General features: G+C 63.1%; 1 protein-coding gene across 3 annotated transcripts; it reads right to left on the bottom strand.

Moving 5' to 3' along the window:
* Window positions 1-920: 920 nt before the first annotated feature.
* CAPN15 (calpain 15) lies at window positions 921-22,386 on the bottom strand. Of its 3 annotated transcripts, none has more exons than XM_082361521.1 (13): window positions 22,154-22,384; window positions 13,970-14,264; window positions 6,983-8,411; window positions 5,988-6,196; window positions 5,721-5,904; window positions 5,418-5,641; window positions 4,573-4,698; window positions 4,349-4,501; window positions 3,817-3,978; window positions 3,478-3,704; window positions 3,115-3,281; window positions 2,858-3,036; window positions 921-2,776 (listed from the first exon to the last, which is right to left on the bottom strand). In XM_082361521.1, the coding sequence occupies exons 2-13, from the start codon at window positions 14,149-14,151 to the stop codon at window positions 2,599-2,601; spliced, it is 3,420 nt and encodes a 1,139-aa protein (XP_082217647.1). In that variant the 5' UTR covers window positions 14,152-14,264; window positions 22,154-22,384; the 3' UTR covers window positions 921-2,598. The 3 variants fall into 3 exon arrangements, with proteins under 3 accessions (XP_082217647.1, XP_082217649.1, XP_082217648.1); XM_082361522.1 differs by having other exon boundaries at window positions 2,629-2,772; window positions 22,154-22,386; XM_082361523.1 differs by lacking the exon at window positions 13,970-14,264 and having other exon boundaries at window positions 22,154-22,381.
* Between the last annotated feature and the right edge of the window lie 461 nt (window positions 22,387-22,847).

Raw genomic sequence — 22,847 nt, 5'->3', positions numbered from 1 at the left:
AGGGGAGCGGGCGCTGGCTGGGGTGAGCCGGGGTCTCCAGGCCAGCCGACAGGGTGGGCACGCAGCCCCCACCCCACTGTGGAGAACCCTGCTGGGCCTCTCTGATCTTGCTTCCTGGGCCATCTTGGGGCTGGAGGAACGTGGGTGCAGGCTGCCCGGGACGTCCCAGTGGTGACGGGGGAGCCCAGCCCCCGCCCCACGGGAGAAGGTCTGGCGTGGCCACGCAGCCGTGGAGCAGGGCGGGCATCTCTGGGTGCTGAGGGGAGATGTGTTGTGGCAGCTCCCCTGCTGCCCGAGGCCCGCCTGGAGCCAACACTGCTGGTGGCTTTAATTGCTTTCACATTCGATAGGCTGGCCTGTGACAGGCCTCTTACACCCGCCGAGCGGCCTCTGCACCCCAGCCCCCCTCTCGGCTAGGAGGCCGGGCCCGCCGCCATTCCAACCTGGGAGCCCAGGCTGGGACTGCAGGCTGTGTGCCTGGTCCTGGCCGCCATCTGTAAAATGGGACAGGAGGGAGGGGGCACAGGACCCCACCACCCGTGGGAGACAAACTTTTCTCCTTGCCCCTCACTCCTCTGCTACGCCCATGACTCTGATGGATGCAGAAAGGCGCCCTGAACGCAGATGTCTCTCTGGGAAAAGCCGAGCACACATACGGTCCTTCTGAGGCTTCGTGGGGACCAGTCTGCCAACCACTGTGGGGTCTGGCCTGAGCCTCTGTCCTACCTGGATACCCAGTCCTTCCTGGGGTGCAGGCAGCTGGTGAACAGGGTACCCCTAAAGGCTCCCTGTGAGGCTGGCCTGGGCACTGGCTCAGCCACCCCGAGGAGCTGTCACCAGGAGGGCCTTGGTGCCCTTCAGCCCTTGGAGGAGAGGTGAGGGGCCAGGAACCCCTGGGAGAGACAGATGAGGAGGAATCCTTACAAAACAAAACATTTTTATTTGGTCCATCGGAGCCTGAGTCTGGAAACACCCATGGAGAATCATCCTACAGGGATGGTACTGACAATTGATAAAATAGCCTCTGTGTCAGAAGAGCTGCCGTATGTACAGGGTTAAAAATACTCACAGCTCAGAGTAAAAGGAGAAACATAAAGGAGGCCCAAAGGGGAGTCTAGTGCTTCTGGGTGCTTCTCCAGGTGTAAACCCACCCCCCTACAAGTCCCATGGGAAGCGAGGGGCCACAGACTGGGCCACCCGCTGCCTGGGGGCTGCAGGACAGTGAGGCCAGGTGGCCCAGGAAGCCGGCCTCAGTCATCCTCAGGCAGACACAGAACTCAGGGCTGAGCAGCCACAGGGAGGATGCTGGGCTTCTGAGGCGTGGAGGGGCTGGGAAGGGCCACACCCTGCATGTGCCTGGACAGGGCTGGCCAAGGATTTCTCCTGGACTGTTCCTCCCAGCAGAGGTCAGGTGGTGCTGAGGACAAACCCTCTCACCAAGCACAGGGCTGGGCCTGGGCTCAGGACCACCTGACCCACTGCCCCAACCCCAGCCTGGGGCATGGCTTCGATCCTGGCTGGCGCTCCAGGAATTGCATAGTGTCCCTCCCCACCCCTGCTTGAGCCCATGGTCGCCAGGCACCTGCCTCCTGGGACACTGCTGGAACTCCAGGAACCCCTGCTTGCCTCATGAGGGCTTGGGGGGAGATGGGACCTAGGGACAAACTGGGGAGAAAAGGCTCCTGACCTCGTGCCCCACAAAGGGGGTGGGTCCCTGCTCTCACCTGGGGTTCTGGCCTCTGACCTTCACAAGGGGGTGGTCCCCGCTCTCATCCTGGGGCCCTGACCTCTGACACACCAAAAAAGGGACTGTCCCTTTTCTCATCTGGGGTCCTGGCCTAACCCCACAACTGTGGGTAGTCCCTGCTCACCCCAGGGTCCTGGCCTCTGACCCCCCAAAACGGGGGTGGTCCCTGCTCTCATCCTGGGGTCCTGGCCTGACCCCCCAAAATGGAGGTGGTCCCTGCTCTTATCCTGGGGTCCTGGCCTGACCCCACAAGGAGGGTGGTCCCTGCTCACCCCAGGGTCCTGGCCTCTGAGCCCCTGAAATGGGGGTGGTCCCTGCTCTCATCCTGGGGTCCTAGCCTGACTCCCCAAAATGGGGGTGGTCCCTGCTCTCATCCTGGGGTCCTGGCCTGACCCCTCAAGGGGGGGTGGTCCCTGCTCACCCCAGGGTCCTGTTCTCTGACCCCCCCAAAACGGGGGTGGTCCCTGCTCCTATGCTGGGGTCCTGGCCTCTGACCCGCCAGATTTGGTTTTGTGAATGGAGCTCTTTGCTGCCTTACCCAGGCAGGAGGCCCCAGGCCATGGGAAGGGGCAGCCTTACCTTGGCCCTGGCAATCTGAGCCAGACCTCAAGGTGGGCTGGTCAGAGAAGCTGGCACACAGCTCCCTCGAGCTAGAGGCCGCTTCGAGGTATTCTGCTTGGTGGTTATGAGGCCCTGGGTAGGAGGGAGGGGCAGGAAGGAAGGCCCAGGGGAAGATGCGCCATGCCGCTGGCGCTCCCTGGGTGGGGGTCCTGAGATTCTGGTTCAAGCATCCTGTGTTGGGGTCTCCCTCGTAAAGTGCGTGTGGGGGCAGGCAGGTGGGGGCAGGGTGGTCACAGCGGCCGAGGCCCATGCAGGCCAGCGACCTCGGGCGTGAGTGGGGGGCTGTGGCTGCCCTTGGAGGCCGTCCAGTCACTGAGGAAGGCCTGGGCCGCCTTGCGGTGCGCCAGGCGGTGGGTGATGGAGAAGCCGGCGTTGCCCTCCAGCTGGGACAGGATCACCAGGACCTGCCTGGGGGAGGGGGGCCGATGAGGGCCTGTGGAGGCTGGGGGCCGCGGGGCGGTGGGGGGGTGGTGGTGCAGGGGTGCCCACCTGTGCAGGGGCGGCACACTGTCCTGGGTGCGCAGGCTGCCACGCGTGGACACCACATTGAAGCTGTCTGAGCAGTCGCACTGCACGTGCAGGTAAGACTTGGGGTGCCGGTTCTCCACCACCACGATGAGCCCCGCCCAGCCGTGCGTCAGGTAGTAGCAGGTCATGCCCTCACGTCCCTGGGTGCAGGTAGTGCAGGTGTGGGTGGGTGGGTGGGCAGCCGTCGCCCTCCCCCTCCCCCCCGGACCCACGCCAACCTCGTGCCGCTCGCCCCTGCTCTCCGTGAGCAGGATGATGGCGTCCGCCAGCGTGGTCGGCTGGGCCTCCACGGGCTCCACCATGACGAGTCTTGAGCTGTACACGGCCAGCACGTGGCCGGGTGGCTCCGGGGTGCCGCGTGGGACCCCTGTTGAGGGGCCGGAGACTGTGGGGGACACTGGGTGAGGAGAGCGGGCAGACCTCCCCGCTGGGTGCAGGCAGGGCTGTGCTGGTGTGGCAGGGCGGTTACCCTGCGGAGTGGCCGGAAGGCGTGGGTGGGGGTCCATGCTGGGCCTGGGTAGGGCAGGGGTCCCACCAGCGGGCCTGGGTGGGGGTTGTGTGAGCGGGCACGGGTCACTCACCCTGTGCGGCCGGTGGGCCCGGTGCGGGGCCCCAGTGGTTGAAGGCACAGCACACCACGGCGTACTCGCCAGGCTCCAGCATCACGTCGCAGTTGACAAACTTCTTGACTGCACGCTTGCTGTGGGCCAGCAGGCGGCCCAGGCTCAGGCGGCCACCGCTGCCGAATGAAGCCCGGAACACCAAGACGCACAGGTCCAGGAGGTGGCTGTCCACCGAGTCCGTGCGCCTGCAGTGGCCCACAGGGGTCACGGGTGGCCAGGCCCTGCCCAGCTGTCCCGCCCCTTCCACCCCGCCCCACCCCGGCCAGGCCCCACCCCTGCCGCCCCGCCCCCACCCACCTGCTGCCCTCCTGGAAGAGGGCGAACTCCAGGGACGCACGCTCCAGCACGGTGAGGGCCGTCACGCCCACCGGCCTGCTGGCCGAGCTGGGGAAGCAGCCCTGCACACGCGCCTCCTGCCAGTCCGAGTGCACCTTGCAGATGTCCACGGAGTCAAAGTACCTGGGCAGCAAGAGGACGGCCCTGCTGAGCAGCCCCCACCCTCGCTCCGGACACGGCGCTCGTCCCTGGGCAGGGTAACCCCAGCAGGCGTTCTGCCCATCGGGATCTCTTGGGATCAGTGTCCCAGAAGCCCTGGTCTTGGCTGTTGCCTGTGGACACCACCAGGGGGCGTGAGGCCCTAAGGCTGACCCACAGACAGAGCCCTGGCAGAAACACCCCCACCCTGTGCTGACCCGGATTCCAGGATGGACCAGGCCTCTGGTTGGCAGGAAGGACAGGCCAGGCTCCCCGGGGAAGGACACCGCATACACTGGGGCAAGCAGGGCAGCCATGGGGCCGACACTGGACATGGCTGCCCAGCCTCCAGTACCTGATGAAGTCGCTGTACTCCATCCAGAAGACGCCTTCGCTGCTGCCGTGCGGCATGAGCTCGCTCCGCAGATGCCCCGGCCAGTGTGGCCACTCGTCCGACCAGCTGCCGTTCCAGGAGAAGCGGCCCCACGGGTTACGAAGGCGCAAGAGCCTGCAGACCACAGGGTTGAGGGCCACGCTCATGCCCCCATGCCCCTGCCACATCCACACACCCACACTTACCTGGAGCCCTGGACGTCACGTACGTCCAGGATGGAGTAGGCATGGCGGGGGCGCAGGCCCAGGCTTTCGTAGGTGGCATCATCCACCTTCATGTTGCCTCCCCCACAGGAGGCGCCCATGAGGAACCTGTGCAGGAAGAGCAGCCCCGCTGGCCTCAGTAATGGGCCTCAATGACGGGGGGGGTGGGCTCACTCTCCAGGGGACCCCTGCCGGCCCGGACCTGCCTCCGGGGAGGTGCAGCACGAGATGGGGGGCCCTCCCTGCCTCTGGGAGACCCACGTGAGACACATGGGACTCAGGAAGTGCTGGCCCAAGAGCTCAGAGGGCTTGCGCTGGGGGACAGGCAGACCCAGGGCCCTCGGAGGCCTGGTGAGGCCGGCTGATCCTGCCAGCTCAGGGCTGCTGCTCCCTGAGGGGTGGGGCCGCCTAACTGCCCAGCAACAGCTGAGTGCAAGGGTCCTAGCACCAATGAGCTGTCTCTCCCAGGCCTGGGGTCCGGGACCCCCCCAGACACTGGCCAATGCGTGTTGGGGCTCAGAAGTCCCCCCGACTCCCCCCACCCGTCTGCCCCGGCTGCTGCCGCCAGGTGCCTCTGTGGGGCTCACTCCACACAGCTCCATGAGGACGCTGATGGTCATCACCGGCCCAAGTCAGGACAGGGCCTTCTAGGTACAGGCCAACGGACAGCATCCTGCCTGCTGCTACCCTGCCAGGGCAGGTGGGGAGCCAGGCTCCAGCTGGAGTCAGCCCATGCCCGAGATATCTTGTGAGACGTGGTACAAGTCAGAGGGCGCTGGCCCCGCCTCTCCCACCACTCCATGCCCCAGCATGGCCGCTCCTCTTACCCAGCCTCCTTAGAACTCAGCATTTTGGCCCAGATGAGGTCAGTGTCAACTGGTTCCTCGCGGGGGTTAGTGGAGCTGACCTGCAAGGCCAAGCTCTCACAGGGGGCGCCGGTGAGCGTGGCCAGGCCCTCGATGGCGCGCCCGGCCTGGAGGGCAAAGTAGGAGCCGTGCAGCTTGGCCAGAGCCTTCTCGATGAGGGCCACCCACAGCTGCTTGCGCTGAGCCTGCAGGGGGGGCTGGAGTTGTGAGGCCTGCTGCCGCCCGGCCCCCGCCTGCCACCCACCCCGTGCCCGCCGGCGCCACCTGGGAAAAGAGGAGGAAGCCAGCCTCGTCGCAGGGCAGCATGTCGTCCACCAGCACCGTTGTCCATGTGCCATCCTTGCAGAGCCGCACCTGGTAGGCGCCCTCTGCACACAGGCTGCGCGTGACCATCACCCGCTCGACCAGGTCCGGCCGCTCGGCCAGCACCGCCAGCGCACTCAGGAACCTGCGTGAGGTTGAGGCTCACGGAGAAGACGGCCCGCCTGCCTGCCGCCCACTGCCCGCCCCGAGTGGGTGCCCCAAACTCACCAGCAGTTCCCCAGGAGCCCCTGAAGGATGTCTGAGGGCCGGAGAGTGTGGAACACGGACCACGAGGTACTGTGGTCCCTGAACACGGAGCAGTTGATCTCGTGGGGCCGCAGCCACTGTCGCACACGCTGCTGGACGCTGTCGCCCGCGGGGAAGCCCACAGACTTGGGCCCAGGGGGGAAGCTGTCGTCCACAAAGTTCACGCCATTCTGCAGAGACCATGGCCACAGGCTCAGGTCAGGCTGGACCCACTGCCCAAGAGAGCACCCTGCTGCCTGAGCCCCAGAGGAAGAGGTGGGCACATGTATAGCCCCCTGACCCTTGTGGATGGCTTGGCTGGGCAACAGGTCAGTGGGAAGTATGTGAGCCCCAGGGAGAGGGTGCAGCGCCCAGCCTGTAGGCTGCGTGGTGGGCATGGGTTGCAGGGGGCCTGGGTGGCCTCCCTGCACAGCCCACTGCACTGAAGGCCCCAGAAAGAAAAGTGGGGGGACCTGACAGGGGCAGGGCAGCCAGAACACAAGCTCCTGGATGGGCTGCCAGCATTGACAGAGGGTAGCAGCATGAGGGGGAATGGACACCCTCTCCAGGTGCCCCTGGGGGTGGGTGATGCCCTGGGCTCAGGCCTCCTGCAGCTCCAAGGGAAGAAGGCATGAAGGGGCACCCCAACCCTGAGTTTCAGCAGGGTTTCTGCGGCTTCGGGAAGCACCAGGCCTGCCTGTTGGCGTGAAGCCGCTACCTGTCCCCACCTCCCTGTGGGGCCACCATCTGCAGGAACTCACAGTGGGGCCGAGGGGTCAGGACCACGGACTGTAGGGTCATGGACCCTTGTGGACACAGAGGGAGAAGGGTCCAGCACACTCAGGCGAGCAGTGACCTGGTGGCCCCACCCAAGCTCAGGGCCGGCGGGTGCTCTGAGCTTCGGGAAGAGGCTACCACCCTCCCCCCAGCTGGAGAAGAGACAGCGGGGGAGGACAGACGATGCAGAGGGGCCTCACCTCCCGGCAGAAGGCCACAATGTTCTCCCACAGGGCCTTGGCCTCGCCCTCGTCCGTCTGCCGCCGCTTCTCCACGTGCATGCTCTCCCTGCGTCTCAGGGGTGCTGCACCCCGGCGCTGGGTCACCAGGAGCTGGGGGGTGTGGCAGGCGGCACAGTGCTTGGCTCGGGGCGTGTTGAGTAGGGTGCAGGCAGGGCAGGCCCACTGGCCCGGGCGCTCAGATGGTGCTGTGGGGAAGAGGCGGCCAGCCTTGTGGGCCAAGCAGGGCCCGGGCTTGTCCACGCTGCAGTCGGGGCTGCGGGTGGGAGGCTCGCCGTGCTCCTGGAAGCCATGCAGCTTGGAGCAGCCGCACGCTGTGCAGCGGGAGGCAGCTGTGGGGTTCCTGAGCGTGCACTTGGCACACGACCAGGTAGTGAAGTCAGGGCTGGAGGGGCTAGCGGGCGTGTAGCGCACGGTGTCGCCGGCCAGGTCAATGACGTCGCTGCCCGGTGTGGCGCCACCAGCCTCACAGTGGGCAGGGCTGGCGGGACCAGGTGGGCGCAGCGTGGTGCCACCCTCAGCTGCCTCTTCCTCCAGGAAGCTCAGCCGCTTGCCCGACAGTAGCTCCGCCAGGCGGGAGGTCCCGGCCGCGGTCCGCCCCAGGCCCTGGGGGGGCCCCTTGGAGCTGGCAGAGGGCGAGGGCTGGGTGGCCTCAGGCACCGGTGGCTGCAGCTGGGGGGGCACCTCGCGGCGGCTGCGAGGCACAGGGTTGTTCTGGAGGGTAGGCGAGAAGGGGCTGAAGGGTGGCCCCCGGGGAGGCTCCTGGTCCGCAGCAGAGGGAGGGTTGGCATCGGCACCTTCCCCGGGCTGGGGCGGGGCAGGCATGACGGGGAAGCCTGCAGGAGCCACGACTTCTGGGACCACCAGGGCCTCGGGAGGAATCCTGGGCAGCGAGAGTTTCCGCGGCCCCCCACAGGCCGAGCAGGAGCTGGCCACGGGCGTGTTGTGCAGTGTGCAGCGCTGGCAGGCCCAGCCACTCCCGGATGCGACCGCACTCCCCTCTTCCCCCTCCACCTCCTCCGGCCGCCCCCCAACTGGCTCCACGGCCGCCAGCCCTGCCGTCTGCGCAGGCCCTGCCTCCTCCCCGCAGCTGCCCTTAGGCTCCGGCAGGACCCCGTTGATGACGGGTAGCAGGGAGGCCCCGGGGATGGGCTCGGGGGCAAAGCCACACACTTCGCAGGCCGCCCTGCCCAGGAGGTTGCGGAATGTGCAACGGGTGCAGGGCCACTTCTGTTCCTCCACGCTGAGCCGCAGGATCTTGTCAAGGTCAGGCTTGTGCCGCGGGGCCTCGCAGATGGAGCACTGGCGCTGGCCGGCCGGGTTGAGGAAGGTGCAGCGTGCGCAGGACCACTCCCCGACCGCAGCCATGGGCCCGGGCGAGTGCGTGTGGCTGCAAGGGAAGGCCGCGGTCAGTGATTTTTGACAAGGGTGTCAAGATCATTCAATGGGGAACAGACAGTCTTTTCAATCAATGGTGCTGGGAAAGCTGGGTTTAAATGCTAAAGAATGAGCCAGAGCCTTACCTCATGCCACATTCAACAATTAGCTCAAAATGCATCAATGACTTAAATGTAAGAACGAAAACTATAAAACTCTTCGAAGAAGAAAATGTGAGTAAATCTTCATGACCTTGGATTTGGCAATGTATTATTAGATACGATACCAAAAGTACAGGCAAACAAAGTGGAAAAAAAAGAACTTCATCAAAATTAACAACTTCCATGCTTCAAAGGACACCATGAAAAAAGTGAAAAGGTAACCTAGAGGAGAAAATATATGCCCATCATCTATTTCTGATCAGGGTCTAGTATCCAGAATATATAAAAAGTTCTTATAACTACACAACAAACAACCTGTTTTTAAAAATGGGCAGAGATGGGGACTTCCCTGGTGGTCCAGTGGTTAAGACTCCGTGCTCCCAATGCAGGGAACTGGGGTTCGATCCCTGGTTGGGGAACTAGATCCCGCACGCCAAAACTAAAAGATCCCACATGCTGCAACTAACACCCAGCACAGCCAAATAAATAAATAAGTATTATTAAAAAAATGGGCAGAGGACTTGAGGAGACTTTCCCCCAGAGATACACAAAAAGCCCATGAAAAGATGCTCAGCACCAGCAGCCATCAGGAAAATGCAAATCAAACTACTACAAGGTACCACCTCATACCCAACAGGGCAGATGGTAACAGCACTGGCGAGGATCTGGAGAAACCACAGGCCTTCCCTACGTTGCTGGTGGGAATGTAAAATATTACAGCTGCTTTGGAAAACAGTTTGACAGTTCCTCAAGAAGTTAAACAGACTTACCACAATTGTGACCCAGCTATTCCACCCCTAGGTATATGCTCAAAGAATTGAAAACTGGTGCTCTTCACAAACACACATCCACACATGCTCATGGCAGACCTGCTTACAACAGTCAAAAGGTGTAAACAACCCAAGTATCCATCAATGAATAAATGGATAAACGAAACATGGAGTATCATTCAGCAACCAAGAAGAACGAAGCACCAACACACAACACCAACGAGCCCCGAAAGACACAAAAGGCCACACGCGGTGTGATTCCATCCACGGGAAATGTTCAGGACGGGCAAACCCAAAGGCAGAGAGGAGCCTGATGGTTCCTGGGGGCTGAGGAGGTCGGTGGGAGCAGGGCTCTGGGAGCCTCTGGGGTGGGCAGAGCTGGCCCCGCAACCCGCCTCTTGAGGACTAACCCGGGTGCGAGGGGCGTCCACGCTCCACACACACAGTCTCCTACCCTGACTGTAGCTGCTCTGCTTGGCAGAAAATTCAACTGTTCTTTATAACAAGGCATGAAGCTTGTGCTTCTTATGGTATGTTTGTGCCAAATCCTTCAGGAAGAAAGAAAAGTTCCCTCTTCAAAAAAAACAAACAAGGGACTTCCCTGGTGGTGCAGTGGTTAAGACTCTGCACTTCCAATACAGGGGGCCTGGGTTCGATCCCTGGTGAGGGAACTAGATCCCACATGCCGCACTAAAGATCCTGCATGCCTCAACTAAAAATCCGCATGCCTCAATTAAAGATCCCGCATGCCGCAACTAAGACCCAGCTCAGCCAAATAAATATTAAAACAAACAAATAAACAATGTCCCCCAAGCAGCGCACTGTTCCTTGGCCCAGAGCAAACCGTGAAGCCGCCTTCTCGGGCGTGTGGCTGAGACTCACAGGCTGCCCACAGCACCCAAGTGGGTGTACGGGCCCTGGGGTGACCAGCACGGGGGTGGGGCCTGGCCAGGTCAGCTTTGGCCTTGGCTTCTGCACTACCAAAAGCCTAAGAAATCTGCCTGGAGATGACTGGAGCCTCCCCCGCTGCTCCCCACTGAGAGAAAGGCCCACGGTCAAGGCATGGGTACATGTGTGCCCACACAGACACACACGTGCACACGCACGCTGGGTCCTGGGCAGCCTCCACGTGGGCCCCAGGCTCAGAGGATGGTCTTTTGCCCTGGGTGCCCCACCTGGCCTGCAGAGCTGGTCTGACGCTTTGTGGACCACCTGCTCCTGGCAGGGGTGTCCAGGGAGAAGACTTGGGCCCTTGCCCCCAGCACAGGACAGGTGGGCCTGGGGCCCTCCTAGGACACACCTGCCCTCAGCTCCAGGCCCCTGGTGGTCCCAGACATGCCGAGCAGACACAGGAGGGGGAGAGAGCCCAAGTCCCACCCACTCTCATGACCCAACAGCTGGCCAGTCCCTGGGCCGGATGAACATGAGGCCACACCCAGGACACACAGCAAGTGACACCTGGAGGCGGTGGGAGCTGTGCTCCCTCAGGGACCCCTGCGGCCCACACCTCAGTCTGCACCTCAGCGTCACCAGGTGGGCGGAGATGAAGTGGCTCTGGGGTCAGCGACCAGGTGTCCGGAGGAGCCCTGGGCCTTCACCCCCACCCCCTCAACTACCCTGCTCTGGTCTCCACACACAGGGTCACCCTCACGGCCACCTTGGTGTGCTGGGGGCCCAGGACCTGGATCCCTAGAGTGTCCGAGGTGAGGCCAGAGCACCAGACAAAGCCTGGAAGTCAGAGACCAGCATACCGAACTCCAGGACACGGGCGTTACTCCGCACGACAGGAAGGCCAGCCAAGTGGGAAACGGACACGAAATACCTGCTTTGCCCTCAATTCCCTGGGGCTGCAACACTCAGCTCCAGTTCAAAAGGGAGGTGATGGAAGGGCCTGGGACACGCAGGGCCTGCAGGAGCCTGGGGACGGCCTTTTCCTCCCCAAAAAAGCTGAGAGGAGTAAGTGTTGTCCCCACTCAAGGACCCTGCTTGGTCAGGCCAGCAGACCCGAGCCCAGGCTCCCAGGCAGGATGTGGCCACCTGACCCCCTGCTGGTTCTGAGGGGCACGTGGGCCCCTCCCTCCAAGGTCATCCTCAGCCAGCCTTGGGCTGTCCTCTCCGCCTCTGTGTCCCCAGGGGAGGCCCGAGCTCATAGGTGGTGGATGCCCGTTACTCCTCAAGGCCTCGCAGCTCCTGGCCTGGCTTGGTGGTGGGTGTCACGCCCAGACCTGGAGGCTCTTCAGTGAAGGGTGGGCTGCATGCGGCAGGTGTCCTCACGATGCCCGGGGCCCATGAGAGCAGGGGAAGAGTCAGCTGGACCATCTGCACGTGCATGTCCACGTGTCCAGGTATGGGTGTGGGGAGGGGTCCTAGCAGCTGGCCTTTCTGCCCCTCTTCCTGCATCTGTGGCGCCCAGCCCCCCGCGCCGCTCCTTCTAGTGTCCATGCTGGGTGTCTGGATTCCTCAAGGTCACTGGCAGCTCTTCCCACAACTTGCTCCCAGGGGCAGACAGTACCTGCCTGGAGTGCCAGGCCGGATGCGCCAGCCCGCGGAGAGGCCTGGCGGGAGGCCAGAGAGTAAGAGAGGGCGCTGCCTGCCCAGGCCACTGGCTGGTCAGTGTGAGCCAAGATCCAACAGGCACACACACGCTGGGGCACAGGGTCACCACCTCTGCTGCTCACCGCAGCCCCCCCGCCCCCTGGACCCAGTAATTCTACCCCTGGCGATTTATCCTGAGGACATAAATACGCAGAAATAAAATGACACGTGTGCGTGGAGAAAGGCGTGAAGAGGTGCACCAGCCACTGGGGATAAGCTGATCAAACCAGCATGAACGACCACCTCAAATCACCAGGAGGCCAGGATCAGAACGGTGGGCGGTAACAGCATTGGGAGGGTGGGGAGAAACCAGAACCCTCCCTGCCCGGCTGGTGGGGATGGGAAACACTGCAGCCACTGTGGAAAACAGCCTGGCGGTTTTTCAGAAAGTTAAACATAAACTTACAATAAACACGAGCAACTCACTTCTATGTATCTACCCAAGAGAAGTGAAAACACACGTCCATGCAAAAACCGGTACACAAATGTTCACAGCAGCAGATTCATAAAATCCATGGGCGAAGAGCCCAAATGTCCATCAACTAATAAGCAGGTAAACTCCACACAGTGGAGCATCATTCAGCCATAAAAGGAGTGAAGCACTGATACTACACCGTGGATGAGCCCGGAAAACACAATGCTCGGTGAGAGAGGCAGACACAAAGGTGTGATTCCCTTGACGTAAAACGTAAAATGTCCACTTTTGGTCTCTGTGGCAAATCCACAAAGACCAAGTGGATGAGTGATTTCCAGGGGGTGGGAGGTGACCGCAAATGGACAGGAGATGGGGTCTTGGAGATGCTGTGAAACTGGATCGCGCTGATGGCTGCACAACCGCACACGTGGACTAAAACCACTGAGCCGCAGGCTTAGGAGTGGAGGGTCTGGCGGTGGGTTACGTTACACCCCGATAAAACGCGTCACTGATAAAGTAACAAGCGAACTGAGGCGATTTGCTAACTCCTGGTCCCTGCCACCATCCGCTTCCCAGCACATCCCTCTGGACCTCAAGCCCTCATGACTCCGTCCACTAGGGTAACTCAGACAAGACCACTTATACTACCCCTGAAGCTTCCCAGGAGGCGGGTCCTGCTCCCACACGCCTGCTGGCCACCTAGACGGTGAGCCCAGGACATGCGTGGGGCCCACAGACACCAGGAAACTGTCCTACACAAGTGGGCTGTGTCCGAGAGAAGTGACAGCCAAGGGCGGCTGGCAGGGGCCTTCGGGAGATGGAGGAGGGTGTCTGCTACCCACTAAGCCCAGGTGTGGGGGCCCAGGAGAGTGAGGCTGCTTCTGGCTGGAGGTCCGTGGACCCTGAGTGTCTGCTGTGCACCAGGTACCTCTCCCTTCAGTGAGGCCACAGGACGGGGCAAAGGCGGGGGCGTCCGTGTGTGCGTGGCTGACGTCGGAGCCCAACTCACCCAGACGTGAGCAGTGGGCACAGTGCCCGGGCTGCCCCACGCCCGTCACCCCAGCACCCCAAGGGGAAGCTCTCCAGGTGATCCAGGGCAGCCAGGGCGGGTCTGAGCGCAGCCACAGCTGCAGCTGGCGGGAGCTGGCGTGTGCAGCCTTGCCAGCGGGCACTCATGCCCCCCTCTGCTCCCTTGCAGGCAGCCACATCAGAGCAGGGCACCACGCATGGGTGGGGGGCCAGGGCAGTGCCCCCCAAATCCCATGGGAAGCAAGCCAGCATTCTCGGTGCATGCTGTGCCCCTGCCCCTCCCCACCCAGCAAGAAGCTCCAGCTCCAGCAGACAAGCAAGCCCCGGGCTCAAGGTGGGCTGAAAGGTCCCGTCCCAACCACCTCCGACCAGCCGGGCGAGATCTGCAGCCCAGCTCCAGGAGGGGCCGGCATCCCGGGCCTTCTCTACTGAGTGAACAACCCCAGAGCCTCTCGGGTGTCTGGGGGAATGTGAGTCGCCAGAGGACCCTAAGGAACAGGGACCCCACTTCTCTGAAAGTCCCTCTGATGAGGAAGGGGCACCTGACAGCAGCACCCGTCCCTCAGGGCCCCTCGGGGCCACGCCATCTCCACCTTCTTACCTTCGGGCCCGGGGGCGTGGGGGCTGGTGCTGCCGGGTGACCAGGGTGTCACCCCAGACAGGCCCCCCAGGGCCGCTCCTACACCAGCCGGCCGCTGCCGGGGGCCCCGGGTAGGGCAGTCCCCTGGGGAAGCCGTGGTCCGACTCCGTCTCAGTGGCCAGCGAGGAGGCGGAGCTCCCCATGGCCCCCGCGACGGTGGCCACGCTGAGAACCGGGCCTGGTCACATGTGGCCGGCGGCGGCTGGCGAGGTGGAGCATGGAGGAGGGCACCCACGCAGGAGACAAGGCGGCCGGGCTGGTCCGAGTCACACAACAACAACAGAAATGACACAGAGAATAAAGAGAGAGAAGAAACAGCGTGATTCACAGGCACCAAGCCCCCAGGAGCCCAAGGAGGTTCCCAGCACACAAGTGGCCTTGGGGTGGCAAAGGAGAGCCCAAACTAGGGGTCCCCACAGCCGGGGTCCCGACAGGGCTGCAGCCCCGGCGCACAGCTCGCCTCCGCCCTGGAGTGGCACCCCCTCTCTGCTCCCACAGGGGAGGAGCGGCTGTGCCACGGTCGCTGGCCAAAAGGGTATCAGCCTTAAAAGAAAGGATTTAGGGGATATTTAGCCAGAGAAAAGAAAAACAAGGGAGGAGAACCCAGCGGGGCAGGTGAGCCCTGGCAGGACGGCCTCTGGGAGGGGCACTGGGCACCGTCCAAAGTCACAGGGAGGTGCAGTCGCCACCATGGCCCTTCCGAAGGGACAGCTCCCCGCACCCAGAGATGGGTGACCAGGGAGGGACCCGGGAGGCTGCCCGCCTTCCAGGGGGAGGCCAATGGGCCCAAGAGCATCCGCCCTGAAATGGGAGGCCAGGTGCATCTCATTTCAAATAAGGCACGTTCCAGTCAGGTTCAGGGAAGATGCCTGGGCCAGGCTCTGGGCCAAGGTGGGCGTCTAATTGGCTCTTTGGCCAAAGAGGTGACCAGCAGCCCTGCCCCCAACCCCAGGTCCACCGTCACCCAATGACACCCTTCTCCCAGCTTCCAAACAAGTCCCTTGGACACAGGGGCCAGCAGCAGGGGTGGAAATGGTGGACGTGTCCTTGCACACAGGCAGGCTGGAGGGCGCCCAGGCCTCTGAAGCACTGGTCCATGCTGCGTCCAGGGGACACGGGTGGGGATGCCCACACCTAAGTGACTAGCAGCACATGCAGCTCTGGAGGCTGAAGAGGTGGAAGAAGTCTGGGCCCCTGCCCCGTAACGGCTTCAGTCAGACCAGCCGAGTCCCCTGTAGCAATACCGTTCACCTGGACCCTTTCCTCCAAGGGACATGGACAGGATAGAGCAGCATAGGGCCCAAAAGGCCTGGAGATCCCGAAAGTCACTTACCACTCAGGCCTCCCCTGCTCAGCACGACCAGAGCCGACGGTGGGGGCAGAGGCCCCAGTGGCCTTTAAAGCCAACACTGCCCACCTGGACCCTGAAGGAAGGGCTGAGGCTCCTGCCGACAGGAGTGCCGTCCAGTGGGAGCATCACACGAGCCTCAGGTGTCATTTCTAACCCTCCGACAGCCACGAAAGAAAGGCAGGACAAGTAAACGGAATCTCTGTAGCATATGTTACATCACCCAACACGTCCAATGTGCTGCCAGGTCGGTTTGGAATCAGGATGAAACACGCGTGAACCACGTACCACCTACGCTGAGTTGAGGTCCTTCCTCTACTGTGGTTGATGCTCACCTCCACGAAGATGGGCCACACTCCAGGGGCAGCAGCCATGGCCGCCCAAGGTTTCCGTACTGGGCTGTGCTAGAGCACACTCCCAGTGGTCACGTCCATCTCAAGCAGGGTCACTCAAGACACCTGTCTCTCCCATGATTACGAGTTGGACACCGCAACAACTAGAACAGCCCCCCTAGGTTCCTGAACCCCACTCCACATAGGAACCCTTCGTGGGAAAAGAGCCCAAGCGTTTCTGACACTCCCCTTTCACAGCCAAATCCTGAGCAGGTGAGGGCTTGAGCTGAAGCTGAGCCCACTGAAAGGTGTCCATGGAGCAAGACTACTCAAGCCTGGGTCCAGGCCTGTGGCCACTGTGAGAACAAAGGACGGGTGAGGGTAGACAGTCCACCTGCAGCCAGGTCAGGGCTGGCATCACGTGTGCCTGACGCAGGTAGAGCTGAGGGAAGAGTGAGGACACAGCCCTGGACCTCCCGGGGGCCTGTGGGCCTGGCTCGCTGGGAGGAAGGAGCACCAAGGTCCTGTGAGGACCCGCCTGCTCTTCACTGACGCCCTTAGCCTCGGGGGACTGAGCACTCAGGCCTGTCACAGACACTTGGGGTGCACGCTGGTGCCCCTACCGCATGTGAACAGCACACGAGGCACCAAGAGGGGCCAGCTCTGCACCCAAGCCCGGCAGCAGCTGTACCCCACGTGCCAGCCTCCCGACACACCTTCAGGAAACTCTGACCCTGCAATCAAGAGGGTTGGGGGAGGGTGACCTGGAAGGGCCTCTCTGGGGAGTTCTGGGGATGGCAGCACCAACACCCCCACACCCTGCTCGGCCTGCCGGGGTGATGGGGAGCCCTGGCTGCCTGGCCCAGGCCCTGTGCTCCCGCCCCAAGTCAGGTCCTTTCATCCATGCCTTCTTGTGTCCTTCACTCACTCACCAGCGCCCAGGCCGCCTGGGCTCCGACGGCACTGCCCAGGGCTGCTCCCTGGCTGCTCTGTCTCAGGAACAATGCAACATAATCGCGTCTCCCGGCAGAAGCCTGGGCTCAGACGCTGGCAATGCCAGCCTCCTGAGGGCCCGAAGGGTGGGTGTGCCTGTCCCACCGCCCAGACCAAGCCAGTGCCTCCTTGCCCTTGTTCGGGAACCGCTGCCCTAGATCTGAGCGGGATGGTGGCCTAGATCTGGCCTCAGGGAAGTGCAGGCATGGGGCTACGGCAGCCCCCCACCCCCCACCCGGCGTTACCAGCACTCTGCAGCGGCTGGGGACAGCAGGGGACCCTCCCCCAGAGTGACAAGAGCACGAAGGGCCAGACGAGGGTGACCCCTCCTCAGGACCCTGCGTGGGACGCGCCTGTCTTGGTGGTGGCAAACCGGGTCCCGGGGGTGACACCCCACAGCCTCACCCAGCTCACCTCGTCCCACTGCCCTCAGGGCACTTCCCACAGCAAGTTACCCGACTGAGGACTAGGGCTGAGCCGACACCTGGCAGAGGCTGAACCCCAGGTCCAGGGCGGGGAGGCACGGTATCCTTACTCCCTGTACCCCCAACGCTCCGGGGGCTCCCGCGAGTCCTGCGGGCATCAGCACAGGCTACCCCTGCTAGCCTGTGGGGCGCACACACAGGGCACCAGAGTCCCATGGGACAGCCAGGCTCTGCAGACACGGGCCGCCTGATGATGCTTCCACACGCGTGTACACGCTTAACCCAGCCGTGTTCACGGTGTACGTGCCCCACACCTGGCTGGTTTGCCATGTGCCAACTGCACACCACCTCCCACTCAGGGCCCCGGGCACAAGTCTCGTTAAATCTCATCTTGTAATGACGGTGCTTTCACAACTGCAGCAACCCCAACAGGCCGCCCAAAACCAGCCCGGACAGGGCATGGAGGGAGAGCAGCCGTGAGGGGACCCCAGGCTTTCCCAGAGCATTGCTCCCTGTGCCCGGGTGCCCCAGCTGCACCCACCAGATGTGAAGCCTGGTACTCCTGCCTGAGGGAGGGACAGGCCAGGACAGTGAATGAACCCACCTACGTCCCTTCCAGAAACCGGGCTGGGACAACACCCCCCATGCCAGGAGGGCCCTGTCCCAGAATGGGTGGGACAGCATCCTCCCACGGCCACCCTCGAGGGGTCAGGCGCCCATATCAGCAGCTCATGGGCCCAAACCTGCAAGGTGGGAGGGCAGTGGGGTGCAGAGTTAGGGGCTGGGCCACTGGGGACGTGGCGGCTCTACCTGGGGAGCACCAAAGGGACAGCAGACACAGTCCAGGAGACATGTTTGCCTTGCAGTGTGCCCGGAATGCCGGGACCACAGCCCCAAGCTTCAGGGGCATGGCGGCCTGCAGGGCTGTGAGGACCAGGGTTCTGAGGGGGGTGCCCACACCGCTCCACTGCAGCCGGACAAATCCACGGTGCTCGTGCCTGGGCTCTGCCTTGGGAGGTGAGGCTTCGTGGCAGGTTTGCCAAGAGCACATCCACCCAGAGGGCATGCCCTGTCCCTCTCCTGGAAGGGTCTGGACTCTGGCCCCTGGAGCAGCAGCCCCAGCCCCCAGGCTTATCGGCAGGAGCCAGAGTCCGTCGGAGAGTGGTGTCGACCGGCCACATGACTCTGCCTGCCACCCCGAGACTGGGGCCAACCCCGAGGCAAAGGCCACACAGAGGCCGTTCCACCTCCACTGCCCCAGGGAAACACTCCCATGGGAAGTGGCCAGGGACTATGACCCTTTAGAAGCTGCATCTGTCCCTCACCCAGAGATTGGAGGCCCCAGGGGCGTGGCCTGATTCAGCTGCTCCTTGCTACCTGGTCCAAGGCCACAACTACCTCTATGCCAGCCAGGGCCATAGGGAACAAGGCCTCCCTCAGCCTGGCTCTGCCCATGGCTGGGGCCACCAGGGAAAGGTGCCCAGGTGGGGCAGAGCTCTGGGCAAGCAGCCAGTAGCCATCGAGACTCATCTGGACCCAGGTCCTGGCACCACCTGGCCACTCCAACTGCCCACAGGGCACATGTCCCCCTGCCAGTCTTTTCTAGGAGTGCTGTGAGGCCCAGGTGCCCTCCCAAGCCGGGCCAGAACCCCACAACAGCATCGTCAACCTCTGAGAGGAGAACTGTGGAGGTTCTGCTGAAAATTGCTATCAACGCCCCCAAGAACCAGGTCCAGGAACAAAATGGTAATGAGCACTCCCTGTCATCCAACTTGGGGAGAAATGCTGGAGCCCCAGATCCCTGCCTGCACACACTCTAAGGTGGCCGCTCTGCTGGCGTTTCTGGACTTCTCTGTCTGTCCAGCACCTCAGCCCTGAAGCATCCAGCCACAGGCCAGAACTCAGGGCCCCACTGGTACTGGTCACATAAACGATCAGCAGGTGTCAGGTGGGATTTGCTCTGCTCCTAGGGCCCCTGCTTTCTGGGGAGGGAGGAGCGGAGACAGGCCCCTCAAAATCAAACCCGTGGGTGAGGGGCAGCTTGTCAGCAAGGAGGCTGGAGGACAAGCCGTGGGGGTCTGGGCTGCCTCCCGGAAGGAGACAGGGTCACGGCCTGTCCTCTGTCTTTGGAGTCGTACCCGCCTCAGTCGTACGTCATGAAAAAGGAAATTATTGTCAGGGAATCAGGGATGCCACCAGGATCTCGTTTCTAGTTCACGAGTTCACTGCCGTCTGATGATGTGTGTGCTTGGTTTTGGCACTGCCACATTTCTGTTCGCCAAGTGGCAGCAGGAGCAGCCCTGGCCCGGGCAGCCCAGTGACCTCGGGCCTCGAGGGTGGCAGAGCCACCTCACAGTGAGGGCACTGGAGCCTCGAACTCACCCCAAAGGGAGGTACCTTTTCAGGAGCTGCAGGGGCTCCAAACGCGTGGCCTTTCCCCTTCCGTGGGGGGAGGGGCAGGAGGTCCTAGAAGTGTGGATGTGGAGGGGTCGGGTGTGGGAGGACTTCCCCTACTCTGGCCTTGGGCCAAGACGACCCAGAGGAGCAGAAGCCATGGATGCCTTCCTTGGGACAAAGACACCATGACTCTTGTCAACAGCAGCTATCAACCTATTTTCCTTCTGATATTTTGCAGCACCATCCAGGCATGTCCCCCAGCCTGGCCACCAGCAAAAGGGGGTTGCAGCACTTGACCTCAGGGAAGCAGACAGCAGGGTGTGGAGCAGTTGCTCAAGCGAGATGGTGCTGCCAGGACAGGTAGTGAGGCCGTGTGTCCCACTCGGCCTTGTGCGAGTCCACCCTGGGTGCCCCAGACAAGTCCTTACTGGAGGGACAGCACATCCCGCAGGCATCGGGAGGCCCCATGCTGCTCTCCCACAGCCCCCGGCTCCCTGCACTGTCCTGGCAGCACCAGCACAGCCATCTGCAGAGTGACCCAGGATGACAGGGTGTGGCTGGGCAGGTCTCCAAGCCCAAACTCCACCCACAGCCTCCTTCCAGCTCATTCAAAGAAGGTGGAGGCCAGTGACCCTTCCTCATCCATGAGAGGCTGAGAGGGGCCATTCTGGATGCCTCCCCCTCCAACCCCGGAGTTCCCCTCCGAGTTCAGAGCTAGGTCACCAGAGCTGCCTGCCAGCGAGCAGCCTTGGTGCGAATGGGGCAGTGCTGGGCACAGGGGGAGCTGGGGACAGCCAAAGGGGTACCACAGGCCTGCTGGGCATTCTCGGCAGAGCGGGGCAGGGGGTGGGGGGGAGTGGTCCCTGCCTGTGAACTTGGCAGAAAGGATTAGGCAAGAGAGACAAAACCATATTCCTGCTTTGGGATGCTCCTGTGGGTGCCGGGTGGGAGGGCCTGAGGCAGTCCAGGCAAAAGAGCGGGGTGAGGAGCCAGCTGACCCGGAGGCCACGGAGCACCCTTGGTCAGAGTCTGGGCTGCACCCCTTAGGCTCTTCACCAACCAGCTCAGGCTGGTGAAAACATCTGTGGTTTCAGAGAATTTTTAGGGCAGCAGAGTCCTTCTTCTCAACTCCATGTATAAAAGACAAACCGTCGGGGGTGGAAGGAAGAGGCTGAAAGGCATCCTCGTGGATCAGAGACCTGGATGTGCAGCCCCATCCAACCCTCCCCAACAGCCACAGCTGCCCCTCAGCCTCGGCCTCCGGGTCTGTAAAGTGGGGCTTAGTAGAGTGCTACCTGAGAGACAGGGGCCCAGAGAATTTCATGCAGGGCCTGAGAGCAAGGAGTTTCAGCAAAATTACCCCATCAAGAAGGGCAGAGGGGTTTGGAGCCATCCTCCGGATGCAGGATCGGAGGGCCCAGCCACTTCCTGCTCTCAGAGCCTGTGGTCTGGGGGGGGCTCAAAGCAGAGACACAAGATCCGAGACCGAAGGTCCCTGTCTAAAGCTGTGCAATCACTGAGCTTTGGGCCCAGCGGGGCTTAAGCCTGGCTCTCAGTAGGTCACGAGGTTACCAGCCTGGCTGCTCAGGGGAAGCAGCTCTAGAGAGTTTCAGATGCAGAAGAAAAGAGGAGTGCTCCTCCCGGGAGCAGAACGACCTGAGAGGAAGTAAGGGGAGCTCAACACCAAGGCCAGGCTGAGCTGGCCTCTCCAAGACCTGCTCCCACCAGCCAGGCTGCAGAGTAGTGGCTCTCAGGCTCCCCGTCCATCTGGGGCCCTCCTTCTGCAACTTGGGCCAGGGAAACACTACCTCTCTCCCCACATTTGAGAAAAGCACTCAGAAGTGGAAGGATCGACTTACCCCCTCCCCCCAGCCTCTGGGGGTGGGAGGGTGATTACTGGCATCCTCCTAACAGTGGTTCACACAGTCCCCCAGACCCAGGCAGAGGGAGGAACTCAGGGATCTCCAAAGGAGGGGCTCCCAGGAAGAGCTCGGAACTACCAAGCACCCAGCTGAGCCCGTTTCCCTCACAGGACGCCATGGCTCCGAGCCACAGGACCCCAAACTCCCAGGCCTGGCCTTACTGGGGTCCTGCTGCCTGGAATCCGGTCACAAATTCCTGTGTGTTACGGGGTCCCGAGAGCCAGCCCAGTCAGGGCCACTTGACCACACAAGGCTGCGCTGGTCAGGGTCAGAAGGGCCCCTCCTGTGGGCAACAGGAAGAGCTGGGTCAGCCGGCAGCCTAGCAAACATTCTCAGGGCCACCATGGGTAACTTTTCGGTTCGCTCCAGCGCCAGCAAGAGAGGGACGGGAGGAGGAAGTGTGGTTGGTGGCCAGTGGGCACACAGGGCGCGCCTGCTCCCCCACTCCACGGGGCCGCCCCGGGACACATCCCCTAACGTCGCCGGGGCCGGGACACTGCTCGGAGGTAAGGGCACTCAAGGGCAGGAGGGGCTGAGGCCGCCTCCCGTGTCCTTAACACCCTGGGCTGGTCTCCCCCTGCCCGAGGTCCCGCCGGCTCCCCTCTCCAGCAGCGCCCCCAGCCCGGCCGGGACCGGCCAATGCCCAGGAGGCGCCGCCCGTCAGCCACGGCCCCTCGGGGGTCCAGGCCGTGCCCCCGGCCCTGGCCTGGCCCAGGAGTGGGACTCACCTCCGCAAACCCGCGGCGCCTCCTCAGTCCCCGCGGCCCGGGCTCGCTCGCCTGCGCCGGCCAACCCACAACTTGTTCTCGGAGAGCGGGCGGGCCCTCTGCCGCCGGCGCGCTGCCCCGACGGCCTCCCGCGCTGAGTGGTGGAGCGGGCGAGCGCACCGACCCGGCCCGACCCGTCCCGCGCAGCGCCCTGCGCCGCCTCCGTAGCGTAGCGCCCTGCCGGGGCCCCGCGGCTACGGCGCGCCCGGGGCGCACGCGGCGCTGTGAATCCCGCGCCCGGACTACCACTCCCACAAGGCGGCGCGGCGCGCGAGGCAGGCCGGGAGGCGGAGTCCGGGGCGATGGCCAGTAGCCGCCTCCACTGGCGCTCTCCGACTTCCCGGGGCGCCCAGGGAGGTGGCCGAGCCCGGTCCCTGGCGGCGCTGCGTGCTGAAGGGGGCCCCGACGGGACCGGGACTACAACTCTCAGAATGCCCCGCCGGGAGGAAGGGGCGGGACCTCCAGCCCTCCCCGGTCGCGGCGCTTCCGGTTGCCGTGCCGGTAGGCGCGGGGCTGCGGCCGCTGGCCTCTCTCGGGCCCCTGACCGCAGACCCGCCAGCTCCCTGACGGGGTCCTTCTGGACTTGTCTGCTTCCTCGGGTCCCCGCAAAGGCTTCATGGTCCGAAGCTCCGGTTCGCTGGGACCGACCTGGGCT

This window comes from Balaenoptera borealis (genome assembly GCF_965194805.1).
Source record: "Balaenoptera borealis genome assembly, chromosome: 16".
Taxonomy (NCBI): Eukaryota; Metazoa; Chordata; class Mammalia; order Artiodactyla; family Balaenopteridae; genus Balaenoptera; species Balaenoptera borealis.
The sequence above is the reverse complement of the archived record's forward strand: the minus strand, read 5'-3'. Positions and strand labels throughout refer to the sequence as shown.

Coding starts and splice junctions, on each gene's coding strand:
- CAPN15 (XM_082361521.1), bottom strand. CDS start 14,151: ATGGGGAGCTCCGCCTCCTCGCTGGCCACTGAGACGGAGTCGGACCAC. Junction 8,412..13,969: donor CCACGCCCCCGGGCCCGAAG/GTAAGAAGGTGG, acceptor CTTCCCTTGCAG/CCACACGCACTCGCCCGGGC. Junction 5,905..5,987: donor GGGCTCCTGGGGAACTGCTG/GTGAGTTTGGGG, acceptor AACCTCACGCAG/GTTCCTGAGTGCGCTGGCGG.